This window comes from Pleurodeles waltl, chromosome 8 (genome assembly GCF_031143425.1).
Source record: "Pleurodeles waltl isolate 20211129_DDA chromosome 8, aPleWal1.hap1.20221129, whole genome shotgun sequence".
NCBI lineage: Eukaryota > Metazoa > Chordata > Amphibia > Caudata > Salamandridae > Pleurodeles > Pleurodeles waltl.
Window position 1 is genome coordinate 320,309,265 of NC_090447.1, and position 27,358 is coordinate 320,336,622.

Sequence of the window (27,358 nt, forward strand, 5' to 3'; positions counted from 1 at the left end):
TTATCCTCTTCAGGAATACCAACGCAGGGACAGAGATCCGCCGCCCCTTGCAGGCTGCTATCACTGTATTCACAGCCAATTGCTACCTAATTTATGTGCATTAGGTCATTTTGCAACCCTCCAAAAGAACCCACAGGTAGACAAAATGACAGACAGGTCATGAAAGGTCAGAGCGAAATTTGTCACCTGCGACCATCAGCTCCATAATTATGAATAAGGCTCTCACCCAAATATTGAGAGTTCTCAACAGCTTTCCAAGTTCTCGTGATTTCAGTAAGAGACAGTATTCACCTGGAAGCAAGGGGTATGCACTGTGCTGGGATTCATGATTTTGCTTTTCGATGAAGGTCTGTCCGTGGAAGTGAACAACGTGAATGTCCTTGGGCCCACCCATGTTCAGCAGGTGCCACCGTACCAGCTCATTGGTGTACATCTTCAGGCCTTTCAGATTGTAGATGATGCCGTTAATAGCTGAAAGTAAACAGACGCAACTGTTTAATCTGGGGAAGAACGAAAGGTGCATCCACAATCGAACTGAAGACACACTATGGCACATTGTGACACTGGAGCTAAGCGATACTTGACTGTTCAGCCCTAACTAGCGGGTTCTAGTTTGTTTGTGTTCGAGGTCAGGGAGGACCTGGTCTGGCACTTCCGGTTGGACTGCTCCCACTGGGGCTTGGCCAAGATCGATGTGCGTATGGCTGTGTAGAAACTGAGGTGGCATAGTGTGCAAAATAACAATGGATTGGGGCGAGGCCCGAGTAATTGCGATACTTTGGTAGAATTGCTACCAGGGCATGACTTTCTTCTCTCTCTTTCACAAGTAAAGTAGTTACTGAGAAAACAAACAAGTTAACTATCGAGGTTTAGCTCAATGAAATGACAACCAAGGCCTCACTGAAAAGATTTCTTAAAAGCTTCTTAGATAAGAGATTTTTCATACGATGTGTGGTGAATATAAAAAAAAACTGTATGTATAATTCCACCCTTCTATATATGAATGTGCATAATTCTTTGGTCCTGCTTTTGCAAGCGTTTCTCTTTAGCTTTGCACTTCATGTCTCCTCTTCCCACCCACACCATGCATACCTAACTTTGAGTATGAACTTATAAAGTGCATCAAAGTCATAACTTTCTGGAGAAAAGATCAATGGCTGTCTTTAACAAAAGGAAAGTAGTGAATACATTATTGATTATACAGCCACGTTGTGAGTTATTTTCAATTCCTCTGGGAATTCCTCATTTCTTAGTGGAACCTCATGGCCAAACTTGTAATGGGCTGGATTTCTCACACCCCTCGAGTTACCAGTAACCCCCGTATCAGTAAGTGTTAGGGTGAGGCCTATTTATCGGGTCACTTATTTTCCTTAATATTTTCACATGAAGATTTCGGCTGTTTTCAAGCAGGTGAACTCTCCAAGTGAAAGTAAGGATATGCGTGATGTTCCCTCAGATCTCATAACTCAGAGCTGCTGTCAACATTTCCATCAGAAAGAAGAGGCCCAAATGTGATAATCAAATCATTTTTTTTAAAAATTACAATGTAATTTTAACTGTGGTAAAACAGCAAATTAAATGTGGGGAAAATATGATCGATTTTATTACCATGAAACTTGTGGCAATTCTGAGCATCTGCTGCTTCCACCGCTGTCTCCGTGCATGTACTTTTGGATTTTCTTTCATAGTACCAACTTTTTTCTTCATCAAAAGTCATAAACAGCAGAATAAACTCTCTGGCATCCAAAGGCCTGTTGTCAAACTTGTCAAGTGTCCCATTTCTACAGATCAAAAGGGGACCAATTAACCCAGAATGGATGTCTTTTTCCTGCAAATCAAACAATTAACAAATTCAGTTAAGAAGGACGTACATAATTGACCTTTACGTTTAACATTTGTTGATGAAATAGGATGATGAAATCTGGCCCTGAAACAGCTTTCACTTTCTTCCAGAGCTCATGCGATGCCCAAAAGAAATACAGAGTGGGCTTTGGGTCATCTTCCCTCAGCCAGTGGTTGCTTCGGATCAGCCCCGTAACCCACACTTGATGAAAGTGTCATTCACATTTTTGATCAGCCCACAGGAACATGTTGCCTTCACGGTCCTTGCACTGGTTGTTAGGGGAATTAGTCTACCCACAGGGAGCTCACCTTCAGTTGCACACGGACAGTGATGTCCAAGCACTGCAAGGGAGGTGCATGCTTTTATCTATGCCAGGCTACACCTAACTCTGCTCCTTCTTCGATTCCGCACCTAATACTACTCTTGTGACACTGCTACTCGTTCCTGGCTTCCATCCCAAACCTCTCTTCCATCTATGATAGTGGCTGCACGTCTTTGGTATTCCCACCCCACCTACTAAAACCCCTCATGAACTACTAGCCCTAACTCCCATCCCACCCCTTTTATTACTCAAACGTCTACTCCTAATTTTTGCCTCTTAATCAAAGTCCTCTTCGTATTCCTATTCTTTATTCCACTCTTGCTAATTACTTCGAATCCCACACTTTCTCCTGTTTAACTAACTTTATTCCAACTCACCCCAATACTTACTCCCACATAAACATTCTTGACTTTTAAAACGCGAGAGTTAAGCCTTCCCAATACCATGGTAACAAACGTGTTGCTGATCCTGTGTACTGACCTAAAGGCCACTGGATATTTGTGTCTGAGTCCAGATCGAGAATCAGAAGCTGTGGAGCAGGAGAGAAGGTGGGAAGTGCAAACCACTGCACGACAGCACACACTGTCCTGCGCAGCTCCTGAGTCCAACCCTTTAGCATCTGGGAGAGCGCTTAAGTTGGCATTTAGATCACTCTTGCATTCTCACTCGCTCTGAGAGGTGTGGGGCTGCAACAGAGGGGTTGAAGAACGCCCGTCTGGATGGTAATGCTTCTGCCTTGCTTGTGCCTGCACTGGGATTTTACTTAACTTTGCTGGTAAATGCTGGTCGTCTGAGGAAGTGAACAGGACTTTTTTTTTTACCTAATGTGGTGCTACCTCATTCTCTTCGGTTTCATTTCTATCTTACTAAGAAAGCAGTGCTTGCCCTCATCTTGTGCCAGTGTTCAGTGAGTTAGGGATGGAAAGTGAAAATTTCTTTCAGACTTGGTCTGTGGTCTTACCTGTCACATCCTTCAGCTTGTTTGAATTGAAATTCAAACATGTATTGCAGTTACTTTAAACCAATATTGATATAGCAGTGTGTTGTGGCTTTTATGCAGAAGTTAAAATGTTAGTTAATTTCAGGGGCACGAATGACATCCTTTATCCATTAGCAGAAAGATAATTATATAGCATAGTTTATAAATCAAAGTAAATAACCCACCAGTTGAGGGTCACTGTTGGAAATTAGGTTTCTGGTTGAGGAGGGTGAAACACCACTCAAGCACCAACGACAGTGTCTGCCAGAGTGAAGTCACAAGAAAGTCCCAAATTAACCTGTGTTTACCCCTTTGGTAGCTCTGCATAAAAGCAGTCAGGCTTCACTTAGAGTCCCTGTGTAAAATATTTATGCATCACTTCAACTAGTAGGAAAGTGAAAACACAACACAAGACAAATCCCACAGCAATTTAGAAAAATACAGTAAAATGTAAGAAATTATTTGAAATAAAAATGACAGCAATATAATCTATAGACCCGGAGGTAAATAATTTTAAAGACTGTAGGTGATTTGTGCCTGTCTGATGTGCATGCTGCCTCGTGCAAACTAGGTAGGTGAGGAAAATAATGTTATACTTTCCCTTTTAGGGATGCAAGTTTCTTGCAAATGCTTCCCATTTAATCCTGCCATATGCCTAATTATTTATTGGCATGTACCATCTCCAGTTTAGAAGTCTCTCAATAACAACTATTGCTTTTTACTGCTTTACAACTAAAAACATAATTTTTGCCTCATCGGTGTTCATGGCTAACCTGTTGAAAGAGCAGTAGACACTGAGGGCAGTAAGAGATGTCTCAAGACCAACCGCCGCTTGATCTAAAAAGACAATTAGATGAGGGGTAATATGCTACCACCCAACTTTTTGGGGAAAACCCTAGCTTTCTCAAATCAGATAGGCATTGGTTAAAGAGGAGCAGTGCAAACACAACCTTGTTTTAACCCTCTTGTTTTGATTTTCTGTTGTGACAGAAGTAGCTGCAAGTTTTATTTTAACCCAAGTCGATCTTACAACCTATACTGGTTTTAATAACAATCTTTATTAATTATAAAACTCATAATGTTAAAATCCTGAAGTTGGTAAGGTGGAAAAGCTTCTATAGACATCTGTAAATATTTAATAGAACTGTTCTATGAATCATGAGCTATGCTATGTCGTCAGCTAGTGAATACTTGGATTTGAACTGATTTCTGTAAGACCAAAATTCCCAAGAGTATTTTTTTTACAAATTGCATGTAACTCAGGTCACTGTTTTTATTTAGCTCTGCGCTTTTGCTGTCAAGATTACCTTATTACATGAAACTCTATGGATCCTACTTCGTTAATAATGTCTAGATTCACACTGTATGTATTCAGGGCCTGATTTAGAGATTGGCCGAAGGGTTACTCCATCACAGACTTGTCAGATATCCCGTTTGCCATATGTTACGAAGTAAATCCAAGGATCCGGAAGTCGTATGGTAAGTCTTTATTAATACAGCATCCACAACAGTGCCTGCTGCTTCTTGCTTCTTCCTTCACTCCCAACCGTCTTCCCACAGAATGCCCTGAACATCTCCATTCTATTCTCTGACATCATTGATCCAATGATGTCAGAGACCTCCCAAGATCACAACACATCTCCTCCCCATAGAAACATAAAAATAACTTAACTTCGTTATATATATAATAACACTACAACACAGTGATAAAATGAATACAAAGAAAGAAAAGAAGATCAATGCAATGCAACACATAACAGGGAAAACAAAAATGATGGCCCATTGTCAAAAACGTATCTTTAGCTAAGGCAACTAAAATGAAAATAGAATAACCATAAATGATCAGCACATGAACAATATGCAATTACACACACAAGGTTACTGACATAGCTTCCTTAATGTGTAAAATCTTCTAAGTATTTGGGAGTTGTTTTATTCCTTACACTCCTTCTAATCTTCTCTCCAGGATCAGGATCAGATCCACCAACATTTTCCTCCCTGTACCTTCCCTCAGTCATTGGTCTGTCATTCACACATTTGGCTAAGCGCGACATGCTCCACACATCACCCCCTTCCAGAACAACAACATTCTTCCTCACTTGCACAATTTTCTTCGGTCCCATAAACTTAAACGCCCCTTTCTTTGACCAGAAAGGTTTCTTAACGTACACCATGTCACCTACATGCCACCGTCTTTGATGAGCACCATGTTTTACATCAAATGCTTCCTTATATTTTACTTGATTCGCAACAACTCTGTGTCGGATAGCATCATTAGCATCTGGTGAATCCTTAACCTCCTTATCAGCCAACAACCACAAGGGATTAAGTTTAGAACCCGCCATTCTACCTCTCATGATTCTAAAAGGAGACATACCCAAAACAGCATTAGGAGCGTTTCTGTGGGCCCATAATTTCTCCCTGAGGACATTTTTTAAAGGTATACAATTGTCCATGGCAGTCTGTGCACTAGCTACCACCAACTGGTTCATCTTTTCAACCAACCCATTGGCTTGGGGGGAATATAAGGCAGTGCGAAAGTGAGAGATAGCTAGATTGTTGAGAAAATTCTTCATTTCCAATGAAGTAAATTGTACACCATTATCAGTGACTAACACCTTTGGAATACCCTCACATGCAAAAACATCAGTTAGGAACTCTATAACAACTTTAGTGGTGATGGCACTCACACAACTTGCAGTGACCCATTTGGACATATGGGGCCAGATGTAGCAACCCTTTTGCGAGTCGCAAACGGCGAAAATCGCCGTTTGCGAATCGCAAACGTGGGTTTGCAATTCACAAATGCATATTGCGAGTCGTTACCGACTCGCAATATGCATTTGCGACTCGCAAATAGGAAGGGGTGTTCCCTTCCTATTTGCGAGTCGGAGTGGTATGCAACTCCATTTGCGACTGCGTACGCGGTCGCAAATGGAGTCGCAGTTACCATCCACTTGAAGTGGATGGTAACCCACTCGCAAACGGGAAGGGGTCCCCATGGGACCCCTTCCCCTTTGTGACTGGACCCCATATTATTTTTTCAGGGCAGGGAGTGGTTCAAGGGACCACTCCCTGCCCTGAAAAATCCGAAACTAAAGGTTTCGGTTTTTTTTTGTAGTGCAGCTCGTTTTCCCTTAGGGAAAACGGGCTACACTTAAAAAAAAAAAAACCTGCTTTATTGAACAGCAGGTTGCTAACATGGAGGCCTGCTGACGTCAGCAGGCCTCCATGTTAGCGAGTGCCTATACTCGCAATGGGGCCGCAATTTGCGACCCACCTCATGAATATTCATGAGGTGGGTCATTGCGACCCCATTGCGAGTTGCAGTCGGTGTCTGAGACACCGTACTGCATAGCAATTTGCGACTTGCAAATTGCGAGTCGCAGGGACTCGCAATTTGCAAGTCGCAAATTGCATTTTTGCTACATCTGGCCCATAATCAACTAACACAATTGCAAATCTCTCATTATGAGGTAAAGCTTCAAACGGTCCCACAATATCTAAACCAAGTTTGCACCATGGTTCATCAGGAACATGGATCGGAGATAAAGGAGCAGTTCTTACACTTTTGGATTTATCACTCCGTGCACAATACATACAATTTTTTACAACTGCCTCAACATGTCTATCAAGGCCTGGCCACCAATAGCATTCTCTAACACTAGCCTTGGTTAAATTCCTGCCTAAATGTCCCTCATGAGCTAAATTGATCAGCCTCTCATACAACCCAACTGGAGGAACCAACCTATCACATCTGTACAGATCATTTCCAACAATACTCAATTCATCTTTGACATTCCAAAATGCTTTAACATCATCTGGACAGTTGCATAAATCAGGCCAACCCCTCACAACATATTCTGAGATATTAGAATGTGTCTCGTTCACATTCTAACTCCCAACTTTCCTTATCAATAGCTGGTTCTTTAATCCACAAAACTGGAATTTGATCATCCGTAGTGTGGTCCGCCAAAGGTAATCTAGAAAGGAAATCTGCCGGAATGTTATCTTTCCCTGGTAGGTACTCCACATGGAAATTATATTCCATTAGACCTTCAACCCAATGCTTGATGCGTGGAGTTGTGTTTTCAATATTACGGCACGAAAATATCTGCACTAAAGGTCTGTGATCACTTCTAATTACAAACGGCAACCCCCAAAGGTAGTACTTGAAATGGTTAACAGCCCAATTGCATGCCAAAGCTTCACGCTCTATTACTGAATAGCGGACTTCTGCCTCTCTAAGAGAACGAGAGGCAAAGGCCACTACTTTCTCTTCACCATCAACTAATTGTGAAAGAACCGCACCTAAACCCTTCAGGCTAGCATCCGTGGACAACAAAGTTTTCCTCCTAGTATCAAAATGGCCCAGTGTAGGCATTTCACCAATTCTGAATTTAACAATGTTAAAAGCCTCTTCACACTCTGAGGACCACACAAAATCCACACCTTTCTTTAGCATGGCTCTTAAAGGTTGCACTACACTTGCAAAATTTCTAATAAACTTTGCGTAATATTCTGCTAGACCAAGAAATGAGCGCACTTGATCTCTGTCCGAAGGAGTGGGCATTGATATGATAGATTTGGCCAATGACACTTTAGGTTTAATACCATCACCAGAAATAGTGTGTCCTAAATAAGAAACTGTTCCAACCTTGAACTTGCACTTTTCTTTCTTTAAGGTCAATCCTTTTTCTTTTAATCTCCTCAGAACTGCTCTGAGAGCAATATTATGCTCCTCTTCATTTTCACTATAAATTAACATATCATCTTGAAAGAATAGGACAGAACTCAAACCCTTAAGCACTTCTTTCATTATTCTTTGGAAACACGCAGCTGCTGACGCTAAACCAAATGGCATTCTAATAAATCTAAAAGCTCCCAAAGGCGTAACAAAAGAAGTTAAGTGTCTTGAGTCCTCATGAAGTAAAATTTGATGATAGGCCGCAGATAAATCTAACACACTAAATACCTTGGCTTGTGAGAGCATGGTTAAGGTTTCATTGATATTTGGCAAAGGTTGGCGATCTACCCATATGCACTGGTTTAGACCTCTCAAATCCACACACATTCTAATTTTAGAACTATTGTCCTTGGGAACTAGAACAATGGGAGCCAACCATTCCGAAGCTTCAATCTCTTCTATAACTCCCAAACTCTGTAATCTATTAAGCTTACCCTGCAATGGAGATAACATCAAATGAGGTACTTTCCTTACTTTATGTACTACAGGTTTAGCAGAAGATTTCAAAATGATTTTATGCTTGAAATCTGCCAATAGCCCTAATCTGTCACTGAACACCTCAGGAAATTCATTCACAATTGAAGCATCACCTCCTATATGAGATATGGAAAGAACTTGTTCGGGGGAATTTGGGTTGAGAATAATGCCCAGATCTTTTTGATGTCTCCACCCCAACAAGTTATCTCCTCGTTTGGCCACATACATTTTCCCTACAGTTTCACGCCCCTTGAATTTAATTGTCATCAATGAATAGCCAAATAAATCAATTTGCTGTCCACCATAGCCTATGGGGTTAATATCAGGAGGGAAAAGTTCAATGTGATCATTACCAAAAATTGTCTCCCAGTTTTTATCACCTATAAAGGTAAAAGGAGAGCCCGAATCTGCAAGGACAGGAACGATTTTACCATCAATCTCTATATCACATTTTGGCATGACTAACTTGGTATCACTATTTATAGAGAAATTCTGAGTATCAGGACACTTCACATTTAAGATCAACTGTTGACTCGATATTGTTTCATCTATCATATTTATCTTCTGATTTTTGCACACTTTTGCTAAATGTCCTTTCTTCCCACAATTCCTGCAGTTGACATTCCTAGCAAAACATCTTGGATTATTTGCCAAATGTCCAGAACTCCCACATTTGTAACATTTAAGCTTGGACTCTTTGAGCATCTTGCTGCCCCCTCTCAGATAACTTGCCGCTGATTTCTTCTCCTGTAACCCTTCTTGAGTGGAAACTCTAGCTACTGCCGGATTAGCAGAGGGGTCAGTAAAACAGTTCGCAGTGGTGTTTTTCATTTCTTTAACCCAGGAAGCGGCATGCTCCAAACTCTCCACAATAGCAACAGCTTCTTCTAGAGAGGGATTTTTTGCTAATAGCTTTTCTTGCACACTTGGATTATTGGTACATCTCACCAGTTGATCTCTGATAAGAGAATCAGTTAAACCAGAAAATTCACATGTCTGTGCAAGTGTTTTAAGAGAGGCAATATAATTTCCCACTCTTTCATCTCTAGCTTGTGTTCTCATAAAGAATTTATGTCTTTCCATGACTACATTTATTCGACTATCAAAATGTTTCTTCAACATCATGACTGACATATCATACACATCCCTAGGATCACCATCTGCAGTACCAATCGCAATAGGATCAAGACTGTCATAGATATTCCTCCCTTCAATACCTAAATTATGCAGAAGAATTCCTTGTTTCCTTGCTGGTGAAATTTTTTCTCCGCCAATGCCAATCAGATAAGATTCAAAAAGATTCATCCATTTTTTCCACGGTAGAATAGGTTCCCCACGTTCAGATAAAAATTGTGGTGGTTGAGACAAACTGAGAGTAGCCATATGAGACATAGTGTAGGAAATATGCTCCCAAAAAAATAAATCGATAAATGAAATGTTAAAAATCCTCAAAATACTTAAATCAAGAACAGTATATTATACATATGTTGTCTAACTCTTCATTTCAATAAAATATAACATTTCTAAGAACAACATATGAGTACATGTGTTCTTTGTGCCAGGAAAAAAAAATGAGTTAGCAGACTAGACACCATAGAACGGTAACCACGCGAGATCCGCCGTTCGTGTCAATCTCGTAATGTATCAAGGTTGAAGACAACTGTTGGGAAGACTCGCGCCGTGTTCTGTTGGTCCTGAAGATGGTCTCCTCAGAACAAAGTCTTATGGAATTCTGCTACAACCACACGCGCACATCCGCACAAGCGTTTTGAAATGCGCCTGTTCGCACGGGGCTTGAAAATGCGCGCGTGGCTTGAAAATGCGCGCGTGTAAGATATCCCGTTAGTTCTTCTTCTCCCTTTTCTTCTCTCCCTTAAAATAGCGCACAAACTTCAAACACCCGCTTAAACTACTGCTGCCAGAACGGCTCGAGACATTCCCAAAAGAAAAGACGTGCAGCCAAATACCTTCTCTCACCGGGAGCTCAGCCACAGTTCACTCGACACGCAGCACTCAGCACTTCAGATTACGGAGTAATATTTGAATATCAGCTCCTACATTACAACGGTGGAGTACTTCCACGTCATCACAGCGCTCCTTCTCGCTACACCGATAATAAAAAGTCCAGCCGTCAGTATATCACACGCCAGGTTCGGTGGATGCTGTAGACTCTCGTCGCCACTGTTACGAAGTAAATCCAAGGATCCGGAAGTCGTATGGTAAGTCTTTATTAATACAGCATCCACAACAGTGCCTGCTGCTTCTTGCTTCTTCCTTCACTCCCAACCGTCTTCCCACAGAATCCCCTGAACATCTCCATTCTTTTCTCTGACATCATTGATCCAATGATGTCAGAGACCTCCCAAGATCACAACACCATATTATAGGTTCCATAGGCTTTAATGGAATTGTAATACGGGGGACAGGACATCCGTAACATTTGTGACAGAGTAACCCTCTCCGCCAGACTCTATATCAGGCCCATACATTTTTTGCTATTGTAGGTATTGTTTTCTTGATTATGCTCAGTTCTCTATTATACCATCCATTGTTTTCTTGGTGCTCTTATGGTGAAATATCTCTTTCACTGATGTAAAAGCGCCTGTTTGTGTTCCAGTAAATATTCTCTTAATGAGCTAACTATAGTATTGCACTGTTTCTCACACAAGTTACCATTAGTTGGAAATCCATCCCATTCTAAGTCCATCATAACTTGTCTCTCAAACACCTTTGCAAAAGGTTTCTTTCATGAATGACCAGTTTACCAGTTTCAATTACTCTGTGCCCACTATTTGGGCAACTTGAACCATGGGGACATTACTTGGCACTGTAGAAGGAGCTCAAATGTTTGTGGAAAATGGTGGCCTCTGGACGAATAAGATGTTTAACGTTTTGAAGATAATGAAACAAATCTACAATGCCTAGTGTATACTCAAGGACAGCATAAGGACGTGTGTGCATATACTAGACAGTCAGACTCAAAATGCCCATTCATGGGGCGTAGTCTCAAACCCTGGAGTGCATCTAGAAAAGTCATACCAAAATTCTTTCTTCTTTGTCCGAGTCTGTTGCAAGATTAAATGTTCCAGTGCAGATTGTTGTTACTCAACCATAAACCCATGAACAGATTCACTGCCACAGAACACGTTTGGGTTCAACAGAACAGATATGTTCATGCTGACATCGTAATTACTGAATCACCTCACTTAGCTGGAAGCCAGAGACTTGTGATTCACACAGATGCTACATTGAGATAATCACAAAATCCGAATGAAAGGGTAGTAGTAGTATCTAAATCACACCTCCTAGGTAGGATATTGTAAAAGGGGAAAGTACAGACAACAACACTTAGTACAAATGTTGATGGTGCTGATGAAGTTACAGGTATCCTACACTACCCAAGACACCATTAACAGTGAGTCCAGGCCCACTGAGTTAAATTCTCAATGTTAGTACCACAGCACACATATCAGTCAGTTCAAATATAAATGTAGAGATTGTCACACAAAGTTGAAAGAATACAAAAAGATATCAGGGCCATCAGGGATAATAACACTAATTACCCATTGGCTGCTCACTACAAAACGCACAATGGGGGCTCTGAGATCATTAACATTGGTTTTCATGGCATTGCGGTGGCAGACACTGTTCCTAAAGGTGGGGATAGAATTTTAATTCCCAGGAGAACGGAAACAAAATGGATTTTAAAACTGCGGGCTGTGGATGGGACCTGAACACAGATAGAGAACTGCTTGTTTTCCTTACAGACTTGTGGCACAGAGGTGTCATACATGTACATTTATAGACAACCTAATATCAATTCAGTCACTACATGTCTATTCGTACCTTTTCTGATGTATATATTCCGTTCATCCAACGTTCTCAACTCTTTTACAAAGAATGGACTTTTATTTCTGATCAGGACATGTCTACTCTGTCTACTGTGTATGTATGTATGTATGTATGTATATATATATATATATATATATTAGTAATTAAGACTGATCTTAGTAATGACACATTTTTCTACACCCTATTTAGGTATTCAAATTGATGTTGTATAGTTTACTATTATGTATATACATACTATTGAGGATGTAACCTAGTTAGGCTAATTAGCTTGTTTTACCTTTTAGTGACTTTAGTTCACACAGATTACAATCAGTTGTAACACACGGCCCAGATGAAGCTTACTATTTCACCAGCTTGGTCAAACATTATGACATAAGTACCCTTGCTCTAATTGTACGGGTTTAGTTGAACCACAGTTGACCTTGTCCGTGTTACTTATTTTAATATTCTCTACACCAAAATATACAACTATATAAAGTGTGTTTCTCCTTTTTCCTCCTATGGAATTACTTGATCCACATAACATAAGGATCATCTCCCAATCACTCTTCCTCTATACACAACATAGTTCTTTTAGGAAAGAAAAGTGGTATATATCATTCTCTCAATATACTTGGGTTTCTTGGGGCTTTTCGGATCATTTTGGGTTTACTGCACACTAAGGTCACTTCGCAAGTCTGAAATGTCTAGCGCTTTCTCACTATTCGGTGTCATACCTTGTACTGAGATCGCTTTTTGTCATGAACAATTTCCTTTCTCCCACACTATTTGGTATGAGAAGAACTCTTTTAGGATATATTTTACTCACATTTGGGAATGAGGAGGAGGGTCTAGCACTACAGTTTTCTTTTCTACAAATATGATTAATGAGAATATTATCCCAGTCCTCATGATGTACTTATACTTTATCCATATGTTAACAGCCTTGAAAAAGTCACTTGTTGTGACAAGACACGTGTTTGCTTGCTGTCTAAATGATGTAACCCTTTCTGAAGTACACTAAGGATTGAGCTACTATCCAATAACCCTTGGATATATGAACTATCATTTACTGAACTTTATGTGAACAATCTCTACATTTATATTTGAACTGACTGATTTGTGTGCTGTTGTTATAAGATTGAGAATTTAACTCGTTGAAATAATCACCTCGGTTTCTCAAATTTGGGCTAATAAGGTGTTGGCTGTCTTCAATTGTATCTGCAGTAAAATGGAAAATCAACCTCCAGTTTCCGTGCTCATAAATGATGTGCTGTCACTTATGTAGGGAGACCTTCCACAGCATGACCATTTTGTGAACTTCTCAGCTGTAACAGAAAACATCTCTACATTCATCTAATGGTAGCTCTTCTAAAGCCCAGGTTTCTTGAAAACAGAAGTTGTCAGAGCTCTTAACAAAATAATAAATCTTCACAAAATACAATTTAATGTATTCCCCCAGTGTTCTGGGAACAATGGAGCAATACACATTATTGGTGCCAGGAGAGCTTTTCAGGCAACAGTTCTGGGCTCTAGAAGCCATTTTTGTATTGCAGCTAAAACATGAAGTGACTAACCAGGACCAAATAACAACGTTCACATTTGGGGGATTACCTTACATTCATGACATTTTTTTGCTCCCACACAATACTTAAAGTTGAATCAATATGTTTTACATCTAGACATTTTGCATTTATGTGTGTAGATATGCTAGGTTGTATCAATTTAATAGTACTAGAGGATGTGGAGAGAGAAGATGGCCGAGGTGCGAGTGCGGCTGCATTGGCGGCCACCCGGCGGTCAGATCTTGGCGGGCGGCTACATAATGAGGGCCTTAGAAACAGACGCAGCTTTGAAATCCCCAAATGGCCTGACTGTTGTACTAGGTGACTACTATTTCTGTGACACCTTACTTAGTGTAACTTGTGTGCTAGAGATAACCAGAATTGTGGTTTAGTCTTGAGCTAAGAAGGTGGTGTTTTCAAATACTGAAATTAAATTGTTGATTTTTTTTAGTTTTCAGTCACCTGTTCGACAGTGATCAAAGATCAGCAACAAATGTCTTTTGTTGGTTAAAAAGAATTTGTTAGTGCTAAAAGGGTTAATGTGCATGCATCCATGGACCCCCTGAGGAGCACTTGCGCTTTCTTGATTCAAAGGCAGAACAGTTTCTATGTTTATTACCCTCTTGCCTAGGCTTTCATAACCCAGACCCCACACAAACCAAATTCTGAATCCTAACATCAACTCCAAATGTTGACATGACCATAGACCTTCAAAGAACTTCATTTCTATGTATAATCCTATGTATAATCCTACTTGCCGTCCTAACACTAATTCTAAATTTAAACAGTTTACCAATGCTAATATACAGTTATCATTATTACTCAAAACAACCAATGTTCTTTTTCCCTTTTATTCATTTTATTTTTCTCAAAGAACCTCATTATCGGTTGTCCTTTAATACCGATAAGTCTGGTAACATGCTACTGGTCTAAGTGGAATTACCCAGTCTACAGATTTACCATGGAATTCCATGTTTTTCTCACAGAGATTTCACCTGCTCGAACCAGGGAAAATCTCTTGGAGAAAACATGGGGAAAAATGAGCAATTTTCAGAGGAATCGGTTGCAGAATTACCAACCTGCCTAGTAACTCCTCATTTGTAAGGGGGTCTTCCGGGTACTGCTCACAGTAAACTAGTAATTCCACCACCAATTGTGGGGATGGAGTTAATGGATGATTTTTCAGGGCATTGTTAATGAGGCCCATTATATTTTTTCAATAACATACTAGCAAATGTCCCGCTCAAAGTAATGGGTGAATTGTCATATAATCACGTCATTAGTGTGGGAATATCACCCTAGCAGGCAAGCATGGATGTTGCACTCACTGAATCCTAAAGTGGGTGCAAGAATCTCCAGGAACTGCCCGCCTGGAAATGGTTGAGTTGAAATGAGGCCTGGACCTCCAGGTGACCTTTCCCTAATTATTCCAACAAAATTAAAATTGAAATTCATTATATTCCAACATACAGGTGTTAATATCAGCATAGCCCCAATGATGAGTCACTAACATTTGCAAATGGTCTCTTACTTAAACATTGGTTTACTTGTGTTAATGACTGATTGTAAGCGAAATGGGTAGGATCATTTTAAGGCCTGAAGAGGGTTGGGTCAACAGTCCAAATCAGCGTAGACAATCACAGTTTAGAGCGCAATTATTTCTGGTAGTGTTTTTCATTCTTTTCTTCTTTGTTCTTGCAAAAAATGTATGGGTAAAATAATGTTTGTACTGTCCCATAGTTAAGCTTAGACATATGTATGGCACCACTAAAGAAAGCATACACTTTGTTTTGTGAAAAGTTCACTGAAATGCCCCAGGCCCCGTAGCTCAGATCAGGTAGCGCTCCACAATTGTCCTTGCGTTCACAGCCCACTTTCATGATGCCGGGCACAGTTTGCAGCGGTCAGGTTCGTGGCAGGAGATGTGTGCTGCAGGCCTGGGCCCGATGCAACCCCGGACCCCTTTCTCCTGCGATAGTGGCACATTCCCAGTCAGATGCGGAGTGTGCGCTCACCTGTGCTCTGCGGTCTCCAGCCTTGTAACTGCGGTTCTCTATGCCATCACCAGAGAGCCTCCACCCCATCTTCTTCAGTGGGCTCGCTGTTGCAGAACCCCCTCCAGGCTCCAGCTCACAACCGGGGCAGTTGCGTCCTCCAATGCAGCACCAAACGCGGCCCCATTCCAAGGAGGGGCTGCGCTCCCCGGGTCCTCTTCACGGCCACAAATCCAAGCAGAGCCATTCGCCGGCCCACTCGGCTCTCTTGTGGGGTGTAGGTCACAGCACCAGCGGGAGTCTCAACGTCCAGTGCATGGCACAGACTGCATCCAGCCACCCGTGCCACGTTGAGCTTCTCAGAGGAGGGATCGGGCAGCCCGAGGCGGCTCACCACATTCGTCTAGAGGACCCAGAGCAGCTGCTTCAGCTCTAGGGTCAGATGGGTCTGCTGTGTGCAATATTTTTGCAGGATAGTGGGACCGCAATACGAAGAACATTTAATGTGCATTCACCATCTTGGCCCAGTTGGAAACGTGCCCCGACAATCACATTACACTGATGAGCCTCAAATAGGGTAAAACACCTATTCAAGAATGTGTTTCTGCTATAACTGCCTGTGAGTGGCAAAGCAAACTTTTCGAGATTCAAATCTTTATTTGAATAAATGACAATAAAATACATTTAGAGGTAGTGAATATTATATAACACAAAATTAACACGTCATCAGATGGGTTCAATAATGGAAAAGGCTCTTTATTGACAGTCTTAACTACCTTCAGCTATATTTAGAGAATTTCAAGTATACTGACAGTGCTGTACAAATAATATAGACAGGAATGTTTATACAGTACAATGCTATGATGACCAAGCCACAGGTATCCAAGAAGTTGGGTCAGATAGATTTAAAGTTAACTCCATCACCACTGAGTTTGTCTCTTATTATTTGAAGTGATACTATTTTTTTAGATTATGACATCATTGCAAACTGTTGCTCAGCAATACATTGGGAGAGGCTCTATAAAGTCCTACATCAACATAATTTGGGGGCTTCTCGTGTTGAAGGAGATTACTCTGGTTATTAACTTTAGAGGGAGTGGGTTTGTATATTGTCTGGGAAAATATATTGATTCTAGCAGCATATCTAGACAAGGATAGTATTTTCTTACCATGTTCACTGCTGAGTAGTAAGCCCATGTTTTACATGCTGCACCGTTTGCCTCAGGTCCAGAGCGCCATGTTGGATACCACAAATAGGTGTGGGTGTCTCCTGGTTTTACAGCATCATCTTTACGAAGCCACTCAGGTGATTCATCTTCATAACCCTTTCCTTCAGAAGCCTTTTCATATGAGACTCCGTGAGCATGCATAGAATAGGGTCTGGAGGCCAGGTTTTTAAAGTGTACCTGTTATAAAGAGGGATAGGAGGTTAACATCGAGTGTGTGCAGATTACAACACAGTGTACACACACAGGGTAATCCGAGCTCCCCTGGGGAATCTTGGTGTGAAAAACCAAGAAAGCAATTGGAATTCTTGGGGATATTTTTTTTGTTTTTTTTTAAATCATTAATGTATTGAGAGAATAAATTGTAATAAATGAGTAGCACTATGGAGGAATTATTTTGTACGTCAAAGTCAAAGTCAAAAAAACTTTATTCGGCTTTCAACGAGCCATAAAAGTGTCAAGTAATAGCACATTGGTAACAAATGAATATAAGAAGGGTTGTACATAAAATAAGTAAGATTATAAAACACATCCTTAATTCATTCAAGAACAGGTATATATAAAACTTGATAAATATACATCAGTGCAAAGACAAGTTCAATTACGGTGTTTTTTTTTTTTTGGGGAGTAAGGAATTTGCCAGAAATTGCAGATTTAGAAGTAAAATTAATTCAGTACACCCATAGACTTCCTTACAGAGAGTACTGTACATAGAAAATGTGCTAAAATTCCACATATTTCAATAGAGGATAAAATCTGTAAGCTAAAATACGCGTCGCGACACTTGCGCATATTAGTTGATCTTAAAAAAGGCAGTAAAAAGCGTTTTCTTGGTATATCATAAAATTTACAGAAGAGGACCACATGCATTGTAGATTGGGGAGCTTTCGCATCACATGGACATGCTCTTAAGACTGTACTCCAGTCACGCATAGTCGGAAAAGTTACTAGCCGGTGGAAGATATTTAAGCGGAATCTTGTGAGCAAATCGTTGTCGGGGATTTACCACGCTTACTAAGTAGGGCTGGACTGCGTCCGTCGACAGAATTAGTTGGTTAGACATTACTGTTGGTTTTTTTGATTCCACTTCCCATCTCTGTTCATCCAAATACTTCAAAGTCAGAGCCTTCAAGTCTCTCCTGGTTATTTTTTCCAGTAATTGTGGGTTTAGATAATACGCTTCGCAGCCCATATTTTTGAAAAAGGTCATGATATATTTTAGCCAGGGAACTCTATACGAGTGTGTTAGATTCATACAGTCGGATAATATGGCCTGGTTTAGTCCGGTATGCTCAGAGGTCCACACTTTGTGCCATAATAATAAAGGCTGTATCTTAATTAAATCAGTTACAAAGTGGACCCCAAGTTCCGAATGACTAATATATGATGACGTGCTATTTGGTGCCATTAGTAGATATCTCAGAAAGTCATTTTCCACCAACTGTATCGCATGGCAGTTCGTGTACCCCCAAATGCATGCTCCATAGGTAGCCGCAGGGATACATTTGGCTTTGTAGATTTTTACCATGTTTGATGGGGAGATTTCCCCAAGCTTTTTGGAGAAGATCTTCAAGGCCGCCGTTGTTTTAATAATCTGGTCTTTTTTGTTTTCACACAGTGTGCCCAGGTGGCCTGTTTGTCAAACATTATGCCCAAATATGAGAAGGTGGGAACTATCTTCACTTTGTCCTCTTGAATAGTAGTTTTATAGGGCTTACTCAGTTTCCTGCCACAGTTCATTATGAACGTTTTCGAACGGTTAACTGTGAGGCCCAGGGCTGTCATGTAATTTATACAGGAGGTTAGGAGTTTCTGGAGGGCTAGCGGTGTCCTGGCCATGAGTACTGCATCGTCTGCGTAAAGAAGTACAGGGACGGGGCGGTTACCTATTTGTGGGAAATCTTTACATTTGTTTATCAATTCATTTTCTAGGTTATTTATATATAATGAAAATAGTAGTGGTGCTAAAACACAACCTTGACGCACCCCTTTGTATATACCGAAAGACTTAGTGCATTCCCCTCTCATCCCGTACCTTACACTTGATCCACACCCAGTATACAGTTCTCTTATAAAATGGACTATTGTTGGTTCAACTCCCATGCTTGTTAGGATGTCCCATAACTTTTCATGCAGGACGCAGTCAAATGCTGAGGACAAGTCTATGAAGGCCAGATGCAAATTACCCTCGCTAGTCTTCATATACTTCCCCACTAAAATAGTTAAGTTCAGAGCCTGTTCCACTGTGCCTAGTCCTGTGCGGAAGCCATACTGCACTGGGGATAAAATATTATTTTCTTCCGCCCATATTTGAAGTCTGTTTAAAATTATTCTCCCTGCTAATTTGGCTGATGTATCAAGGAGGGAGATTGGCCTATAACAGGCTGGGTTTAGACGATCGCCCTTTTTGTATATGGGTATGATGATAGAATGACGCCATGTTAATGGTGGGCCTTGTGAGCAAATGGCCCTCAGTACCTGCGTCAGTAGGGGGCCCCATAAGTCAATGTTAGCTTTATATAGATCAATTGGGACACCATCAGGCCCTGGCGCTTTCCCAGCTTTGCTTGTGTTTATAGCTTCTACTACCTCCCCTAAGGTAAACTGAGGTGATACTGCTAGGTGTCGGACTTCCTCAGGATCTGGGACTTTTAAAAGGTCCGTGGGAGCTCTGTCATTGGGTTGACGGTATATTTTAGAAAAGTATGTAATCCAGTCCTCTTCCGAAATTGCAATTTCCATGCTGGGGGTATTATTGGCCCCTAGAACGGTAGAATTTATTGTTTTCCAGAAGAGGGCGTTGTCTTTCGTCAGGCTGGCTCTGTGTAGGTTGTCCCATGACTTCTCTCTCAAGGCGAGTTTCCTCTTTTTTGTGGCTATCTTGTATGCCTGTCTACAGGTACGTATTTCAGTCTGACATCTTATGGGGGCGCTTAGGGTTTTTTTTAAATCTTGTGTGCGCTTTCGTGCAATCGTGGTCGAACCAACCGATTTCCCTTTTCTTGCCCCCTGCCCCTCCAGACCTAACCGTGAGGGCGTTTTTTACAGCATAGGTTATCTGTTGAAAGGCACTTAGGCGTTGTCCAGGGTCCATGTCTTCACTAAGGCAATCTAAGAACACTTGGGTATGTTCACATAATATGTCTTTCAATAATGCCTGTGGGTCAGTCTGAGTCCATCTCAAAGTGTAACCATTACCCGGGGCTAGTTCAATATCGTTTGCCATCGTTACCTCTCTGGTTTTAGCCTGTGTGGGCGGGATTAATGAAAGTTCCAAGCTTTGGGGGAAATGGTCGCTTATTGCGATATCGTGGATTGTATAATTAAAAAAATAGTGTAAAAAATGTGTTGACATTAAAATATAATCAATAATTGTGTGTGCACCCCTTCCATTAAAGGTTGGTTTAAGCTGTAGTTCTTTAGTCAGTAATTCATTTACAAAAGACAAATTATATTTTTGAGCCACTGAGTTCATTGCCTCTCCTTGAATGGTATGTGAGAAGTGCAATCCTAGGCCAAGATCTTCGGTATCCCAGCCACACACCTTTCCTGTAAGTTCCTTGCAGAGGTGTACGTTAAAGTCGCCCCCCCATATAATGAGGGTCTCGCGTCTATTGCTCGCGCATATTTCCTCTAGGTCCTCACCCATCTCTGTTAAAATTTTGGGGACTTCTCTGTGGGTTGCATTATTATAGAAGTTGATGAGTACTAGGTGCGTGTTCTGGTCCAAGTTGCATTCAATCATTTGATAATAAGTTTTTGTAATTTGCATTTTTGGGTTATTTATCTGTGCCTTGTTTGAGATATATGTACACAAGCCTCCCTTTGGCCTGCCGTGATTAACCTGTACAGCTGGTGTATGGAATGTCTTATACCCATTTATGTGAACTGGATTTAGTGTCCAGGTCTCCTGGAGACAAATACAGGGAAAATCCCTGATGAAATTCACCCAGAGTTCGTTGTTGATCTTATTGGTTAGGCCTGCCTCATTCCAATAGAGTATAGTTGTTCCCGTGTATTGATAGGGTTGAGGGTGCACCTCCTCTATAGATGGTATAGGTTGTACATCGTCTTGAGTGTAGATTATTGGAGGGAGTTGGTTTCCCTGATTCGAACGGATATCTATGATGTTCCGATCGGGTGCCTTCTCTTGGGATACATCGCCGCTATTCTCAGTAGGTCTTTCTTTATTTACATCCGGGGCAAGGTCATATAGGGGATCTAACTGGTTCCTGTTTAGTCAGTCCAAATCTTCTAGCGTTTGAAGAGGTAGAAATCTATTACTAAGAGGATTATGGCCCAAGGTATTTAGTACTTGTTCATTTACGGGTTGTAGGTTCCCAACATTACGCCCCGGAAATCTTGGATAAAAGAAACCCAGGGGTAGCAGTGAGATTCCTTGGCAAGTGACTTGTCTAGCGCCTAGTTTGTGGATGATACTGTGGACCAGGTCTGGTGTCTTCAATGAAAGAACCACACAGTCTCCTTCCGCTACTTTTTCCCTGTTTCCTAGCCACTTGACTCTTCTTACCATTTTTATATCGTTAAATAAGACCCCCACCCCCCCAGGACCCAAACGTGTTCCTATCCAGTTCAGGGCCTTATTCCTCAATGCCGGCCACGTTTCCCGGTATTGATCACCTATGGGGGGAACGTTTGACAGGACCACTACATATGGGGATGCCTCCGGAGGAAGATGTAAGTGATCACTAGGTATGTATGTGGAGTTCGGGGGTCTTGTTTCAATATGTTGGGACCTTCCTTTGTCTGTTTGGGGAGTATTTATCCTAATTGGTGAAGAAGTATTGGGCAATGTGGAAGCTTGTTTATGATTAGTAGTTAGTGCTGGTGGGAATGATTGTGTACTAGATGGAGGCTTGTGAATAGGGAGTATATGGCTAGTACTTGCTGTTACGGAAGATACCTGTGGTTTAATCAGAAGCCTTGGGAACGAGTGTGGGTCATTAGCCTTATCTATAAGTATGGGTTCAGAATTTCGCTCGAAGTTCGAATTTGGCAGTATTATACTTTGGTTTTGTTTTAGGTCATGTAGAGCCTCTGAGTATAAAGACTTTACAGATCCCATGCCTGCCTCGACCCTACACTCCACTACTTTTAAGCGTTCCAACAGGGAATCCAATTTGGCCCCAAAAGATGAGTTCATGCTATTTATTATTTTGTACGTCAACATGCACTGAATATGATCTGGAGGCCCCAGTTTTTAACGAGCACCTAAAAAAAAGATAGATTTGATCTTAATCAGCATACTTCTAAACATAAGTATCGTCTAACATTACAGAAATCATAAAATTAAACTTGATGAAGTGATTCTTTCAGATGAATTCCAGCAGGGAATAGCTAGGAGATGATCAAAGAAAAACAAAGTGCACAGCACTCAGGTATTATGATGTAGCAGAAGGTTTAGTGCTGTCTCTCATTTTACAGTAGTTATCTATATGTGACATTATACGCCTTATGTTAACCAAAGTACTAAAGTACTAATGGTATGATTGTGGAAGATGCACTCAGAACCCATTTTAAATTTAAATGTGCATTTGTTTAGACTAATCTTAGAAACTCTGGTGGTATTGAGGGTAATTTAAATGTTTGGTGGATTAAATTGATATTGTGATTTAACTTAGACTATAGACTAATAGTATGTACTCAGGGCCAGCCCTAGGGTGGTGCGACTGGTGCCACCGGACTGGGTGCCGACTTCGGGCGAGAGCGCCATGTTTGCAAGTATGTTATAGTTTTAAAAGCACCTGCTGCACATTCCTTGCCTCCAGCAGTTTTCAGCCAACAATAAATATTTCATGGTAACTCTGGTGATTAACGTTCTTGGAGAATGATCCGAATTTTTGACTAGTGGAAGTTTTGACTCATCATAAGGTAGCGCTAATGCAGAGGGTTACTATGCCTGCTGAAAAGAACGTCTACAAGCAGATCACAAAGTGCATATAATATGAATAGGTCAGTGGGTTATAGCTTTTGTAAAAAAGATCCTTTTCTTGCTTGTAGTTTATAAATTAAAATCCTAATATAGAACAGTGAGCAATTAACTTTCATCAAAGACCTGCATGCAAACTGCAAGATATAGATTAGAGTGTTATGATTTTTTCCCCATCTTTCATTAACCTCATGTAGAAAAAAGGGTTAATTTCAATAGAAATCAACTCTTAATATTAAAGAAAACCCCCAACCAGGGTATTACATTTTAAACTCTGAGTTTGTGTTTGCCAGACAAAGCACTCTTATACTATACTGCCTATCAGTATGGATGACATGTGACTCCTATGCCTTGTAGTCCTCTGTCTTATGAACATTCCCATATGCTGATTTACACATATTTGATGAAAGTCTCTGTGTAGTGTGTGTGATGTAAAGTGCTCTGACAACTTATACTGGTATGAATGGTGATATAAAACGAATTAAGTGCATCTGAGAGAAAGTATTTATGGTGACTTTTAGCGGTACTGTTAAAGTGTGGTAGTGATGTGTGGCAGAGGTGGTCATTGAGGTCGCCAAAAAGCATTGTCACACCGGGCGCCACTAGCGCTATAGCCCACCCTTTATGTACTGAAACAATATTGAATTTCTTATGATTTAAATATGCATGCAAAAATAGAGAAATGTAGTTCCATGTTATGTTGACTGAAACGTATTAACAGAGTTATCTTGTTTAAAGTATTGAAATATAAATGCTAATGAAAAATCACAAATGAAGGATTAATAGTTTGTGTATTGAAATGTGTTTCATTTGATATATTAATGTGCGGTATTAATTCACTTGCCTTAGGCTAAGTGAGGCCTGCTAGGCCCTGTTTTTCGTGATTGTGCAGAAAATGCTAAGTCACGTCCTTAGCGTGAACTTTCTTTCAGATTTTGTTCCCATGACAAGACAAGCTTTGGTGATACACCCCTATTGTTTTAGACAGAGAGAGAAAGTGAAGCAATGTCCTTGAATGTAGAACACCCTGAACTGTGGACTGACATTAGATACAATTGTTTCAAACTTGTGTGGAGCTACATGGATGGATGATGTTCCCATGACAGACCTGGGAAGATGTGCTATTGTTTCAACTTGGAGAAGTGTGATCAATTTCTATTAGATAATGCCCCTTCAACATAAAATGGACTGTCACCCATAACGACTCAGAGTGCCGTATTGTCAACACCAGGACAGTGCGCGCTCTACGGGCATCTAGAATGCAAAAACCCAACACTTGCAAGATAATGTAATTTATGCATTGTGATGATATGTTATTGTTTAACCTTTTGCATTGCAGAATTCCATCCAAAAGATTCATTTTTAAGGTGCTTATAAATACTGTACATTTGCAATGTATTGTTGCAGACATTCAGAGTGTGTTAGGGTGTGGTCCCTTTCCAGGTCCTTCTAGAGACTTTCCCTGCAACATGCCTGGGCGTGGTTCTAGGCTGGGCCAAGACTCTATAAAAGAGAGTCAGCCCAACTTCCAGTGCTCACTATTCAGAGGTCCCGGTGCAGAGCAGCAGCTTCTTCCTGAGCTCCTGTCCCGGCGGCCTATTTGGATTTTCCAGTCTTCTGCGCTCATCTCTCATTGGTGATCACTGTTTCCAGGCGGTAAGACGGTGTTTGGACATTTCCCAACACCGTAATTGAAAATTTTCATATTCTTGATTTTAATTCTTAAATGAATAACAGATTACTTGTGTGCTGCCATTTTTTGACATTTGTATGGTGGTTTGCAAATAGGGAGGACGCGCAATTTATTCCATAAAGATTTGACTTCGTTATTACATTGTTGTTCATTGCGCGCTGATATTTCTTGACATTTACATGATGTTTTACGAGTTGGCAAGACGTGCAACTCGTTTCATGAGCATTTAACTTTGTTGTTCATTGCGCGTTACCATTTTCTGGCATTTACATGGTGGCATTCGAATCGACAACACGCGCGATTCTTTCCTTGAGTGTTTTTTCATGTTATTCATTGTGCGCTACCATTTCTTGGCATTTGCATGGTGGCATTTGAATCGGCAAGACGCGCAATTCTTTCCCTGTGTGCTTTTCATGTTGTTCATTGTGCGCTACCATTTCTTGGCATTTGTATGGTGGCATTTGAATCGGCAAGACGCGCAATTCTTTCCTCGTGTATAAATAATGTAAATTACTGTGCGCTACTATTCTAAGACATTTTCTTGGTAGCATTTCAAGTTGACACGTTGTGTGATTTATTCCTTGAATCTACGTTGTGTGATTTTATGGTGCACAATCCTTTATGGTGTTTAATACTCATATAAAAATCTGCAATGTGCGCAATTCACTTCCCAATGTTTTTTCTGGGATGAACACAACAATACCAGAGTTCTAGATGTAATGCTGTGTGTTCCTGATATATATTCTTAAAAGGAGATTCATATGGTTGTTTAGAAATTGCTCAGAGTGTTTCCTGATTCTCATGCTAAAGAAAGTACTCGAATCTGAAAGTCTTATTGAACTTTTCCTGTTTCCTCCTCAGGCATTCGGTCATCTAAAGCCTAGTCAGTTTTAGGACTATTCTAGGGTTGTTCATGTTTTTTCGGAAAAGACGAAGCTTAGAGTTGTAGCATGGTACTGATTTCATGAGGCCCCCCTATGCCACAAAAAAAATAAAAAATAATACTTACCTGAACTTACCTTATGTTCCCTGGGATGGGTCCCTCCATCCTTAGGCGTCCTCCTGGGGTGGGCAAGGGTGACAGGTGGGGTCCCTGGGGGCATGGGAGGGCACCTTTTGCTTCCTACAGGTCTCCTTCCCAGCTGTTCCCGTCCTAATCCCCTTTTCCTCACTTGGACTCTCTTAGACTCTGTGATAAATCTAATCAGAGTATTGGAGCTGTCTTGTGGTGGAAGTGTTGGGAACGTGCACAGACCCCGAGGATCTGGTGACTCTGACAGAATAGTGAGCCCACAAATTATTATCCTCCTGGTTTGTGTATGTTCTCAGCATGGCCACACTGGACGAGCTAGTCAAGGCTATCACCCAGCTCCAGTCAGAAGTGGTATCATCAAAGGATTTCACAAATAGTCTAGCTGAGAGGGTGAGTCAGTTACAGAATAAGGTTGAGAAGAAAGAACAAAGTCCCACAGGTGTGTCTTGGCCAGGTACTTCTTCTCAGACTTCTGGAGGTAATCCGACTAACATTTCCCTCAATGTTCCTTCAGCCATTCCTTTAGCTCCCCCAGAACGCTTCTCAGGTGATCCCTTGAAAGCGCAATCTTTTCTGGTTCAAGTGGAACTTCACTTCACCTGCAGACCACATACTTTCCCCGATGCCCAGTCTAAAGTAGCTTTCTTGTTGTCATATCTGTCTGGAGATGCAGCTACCTGGTCTATTCCTCTTGTGCGTAAAAATAGTCCCCTGTTGTACAACTGGAAAATAAAAAAATGTGTTCGTGAATTTGAGAGAGTTTTTGATCGTAGAACTGTAACACAGTCAGCAGATCGTGAATTATTAGACTTACGCCAAGGGAATCAGGACTTAGTGTCATATTTAGCCAACTTTAATCGGCTGGTCGCCGAGACATCCTGGCCTGAAGAAAAACAAGCGGCCTTGTTTTACAGGGGACTCAAAGAGGAGCTAAAAGACATCTTAGCGCAAATCGACCCACAACCTGCAAACTGTCAAGATTTAATAAACCTTGTCTTGAGGCTTGATCATCGTTTAAACAAACGAAAAGGAACACGTAAAAAGACTGAAAAACATTCTAGGCATGCTCATGATAACAAAGACTCAAGAACTCAGAGAGAAAGAACGCCGGAACCAATGGAAATTGGAACCATCAGGAGACCTTTGACCAAAGATGAAAAGGACCTACGCAGAAAAAATGGGCAATGTCTCTATTGTGGGCGGAAAGGTCATTTCGCCAAAGATTGTCCAATCAAAACAAAGAGCAAGCGAGGCCCAGTTCAGAAAGTTGCAACCAATGCATCAGTCGAGTCAGAAAATCTAAAGCACCCAAGTTGCAGAGAAGGGTTGCTCTTGGGTGTCACCGTGGATCCTTCACAATCCAAACATCTAAAATTGGGAATAAGAGTTCAGGTCAAGAAAAAGACCTATTTCAAGAAGGCTCTAGTCGACTCTGGGGCTACCGGAAACTTTGTTGACGCCCAATTGGTTCGTGCATGGGGGATCCCAAGTATTGAAAAGAAGACCCCAGAAACCATCTAGGCAGTTGATGGAAAACTCTTGACTGGAGGTCCGATAACTCTTCAGACTGTCCCCTTGACAATAATTTGTGAAGGTAAAAATCAAAGAAAGAAACATAAAGAGGAACTCATCCTTGACGTGATCCATGCTCCCCAGTATGGGATCATCCTTGGCTTGCCATGGTTAACTCATCACAAT

At 41.1% G+C, this 27,358-nt stretch overlaps 1 protein-coding gene across 1 annotated transcript in view; it reads right to left on the reverse strand.

Annotated features, from left to right (window-relative positions):
• F5 (coagulation factor V) overlaps positions 1-27,358 on the reverse strand; it is a 728,300-nt gene that overhangs the window by 199,480 nt on the left and 501,462 nt on the right. The window contains exons 15-17 of the mRNA XM_069204171.1: positions 16,928-17,164; positions 1,609-1,828; positions 292-471 (exon numbers count right to left, since the gene is read on the reverse strand). Of these exons, the coding sequence (XP_069060272.1) occupies positions 292-471; positions 1,609-1,828; positions 16,928-17,164 (637 nt within the window). The remainder of the gene's footprint in view (positions 1-291; positions 472-1,608; positions 1,829-16,927; positions 17,165-27,358) is intronic.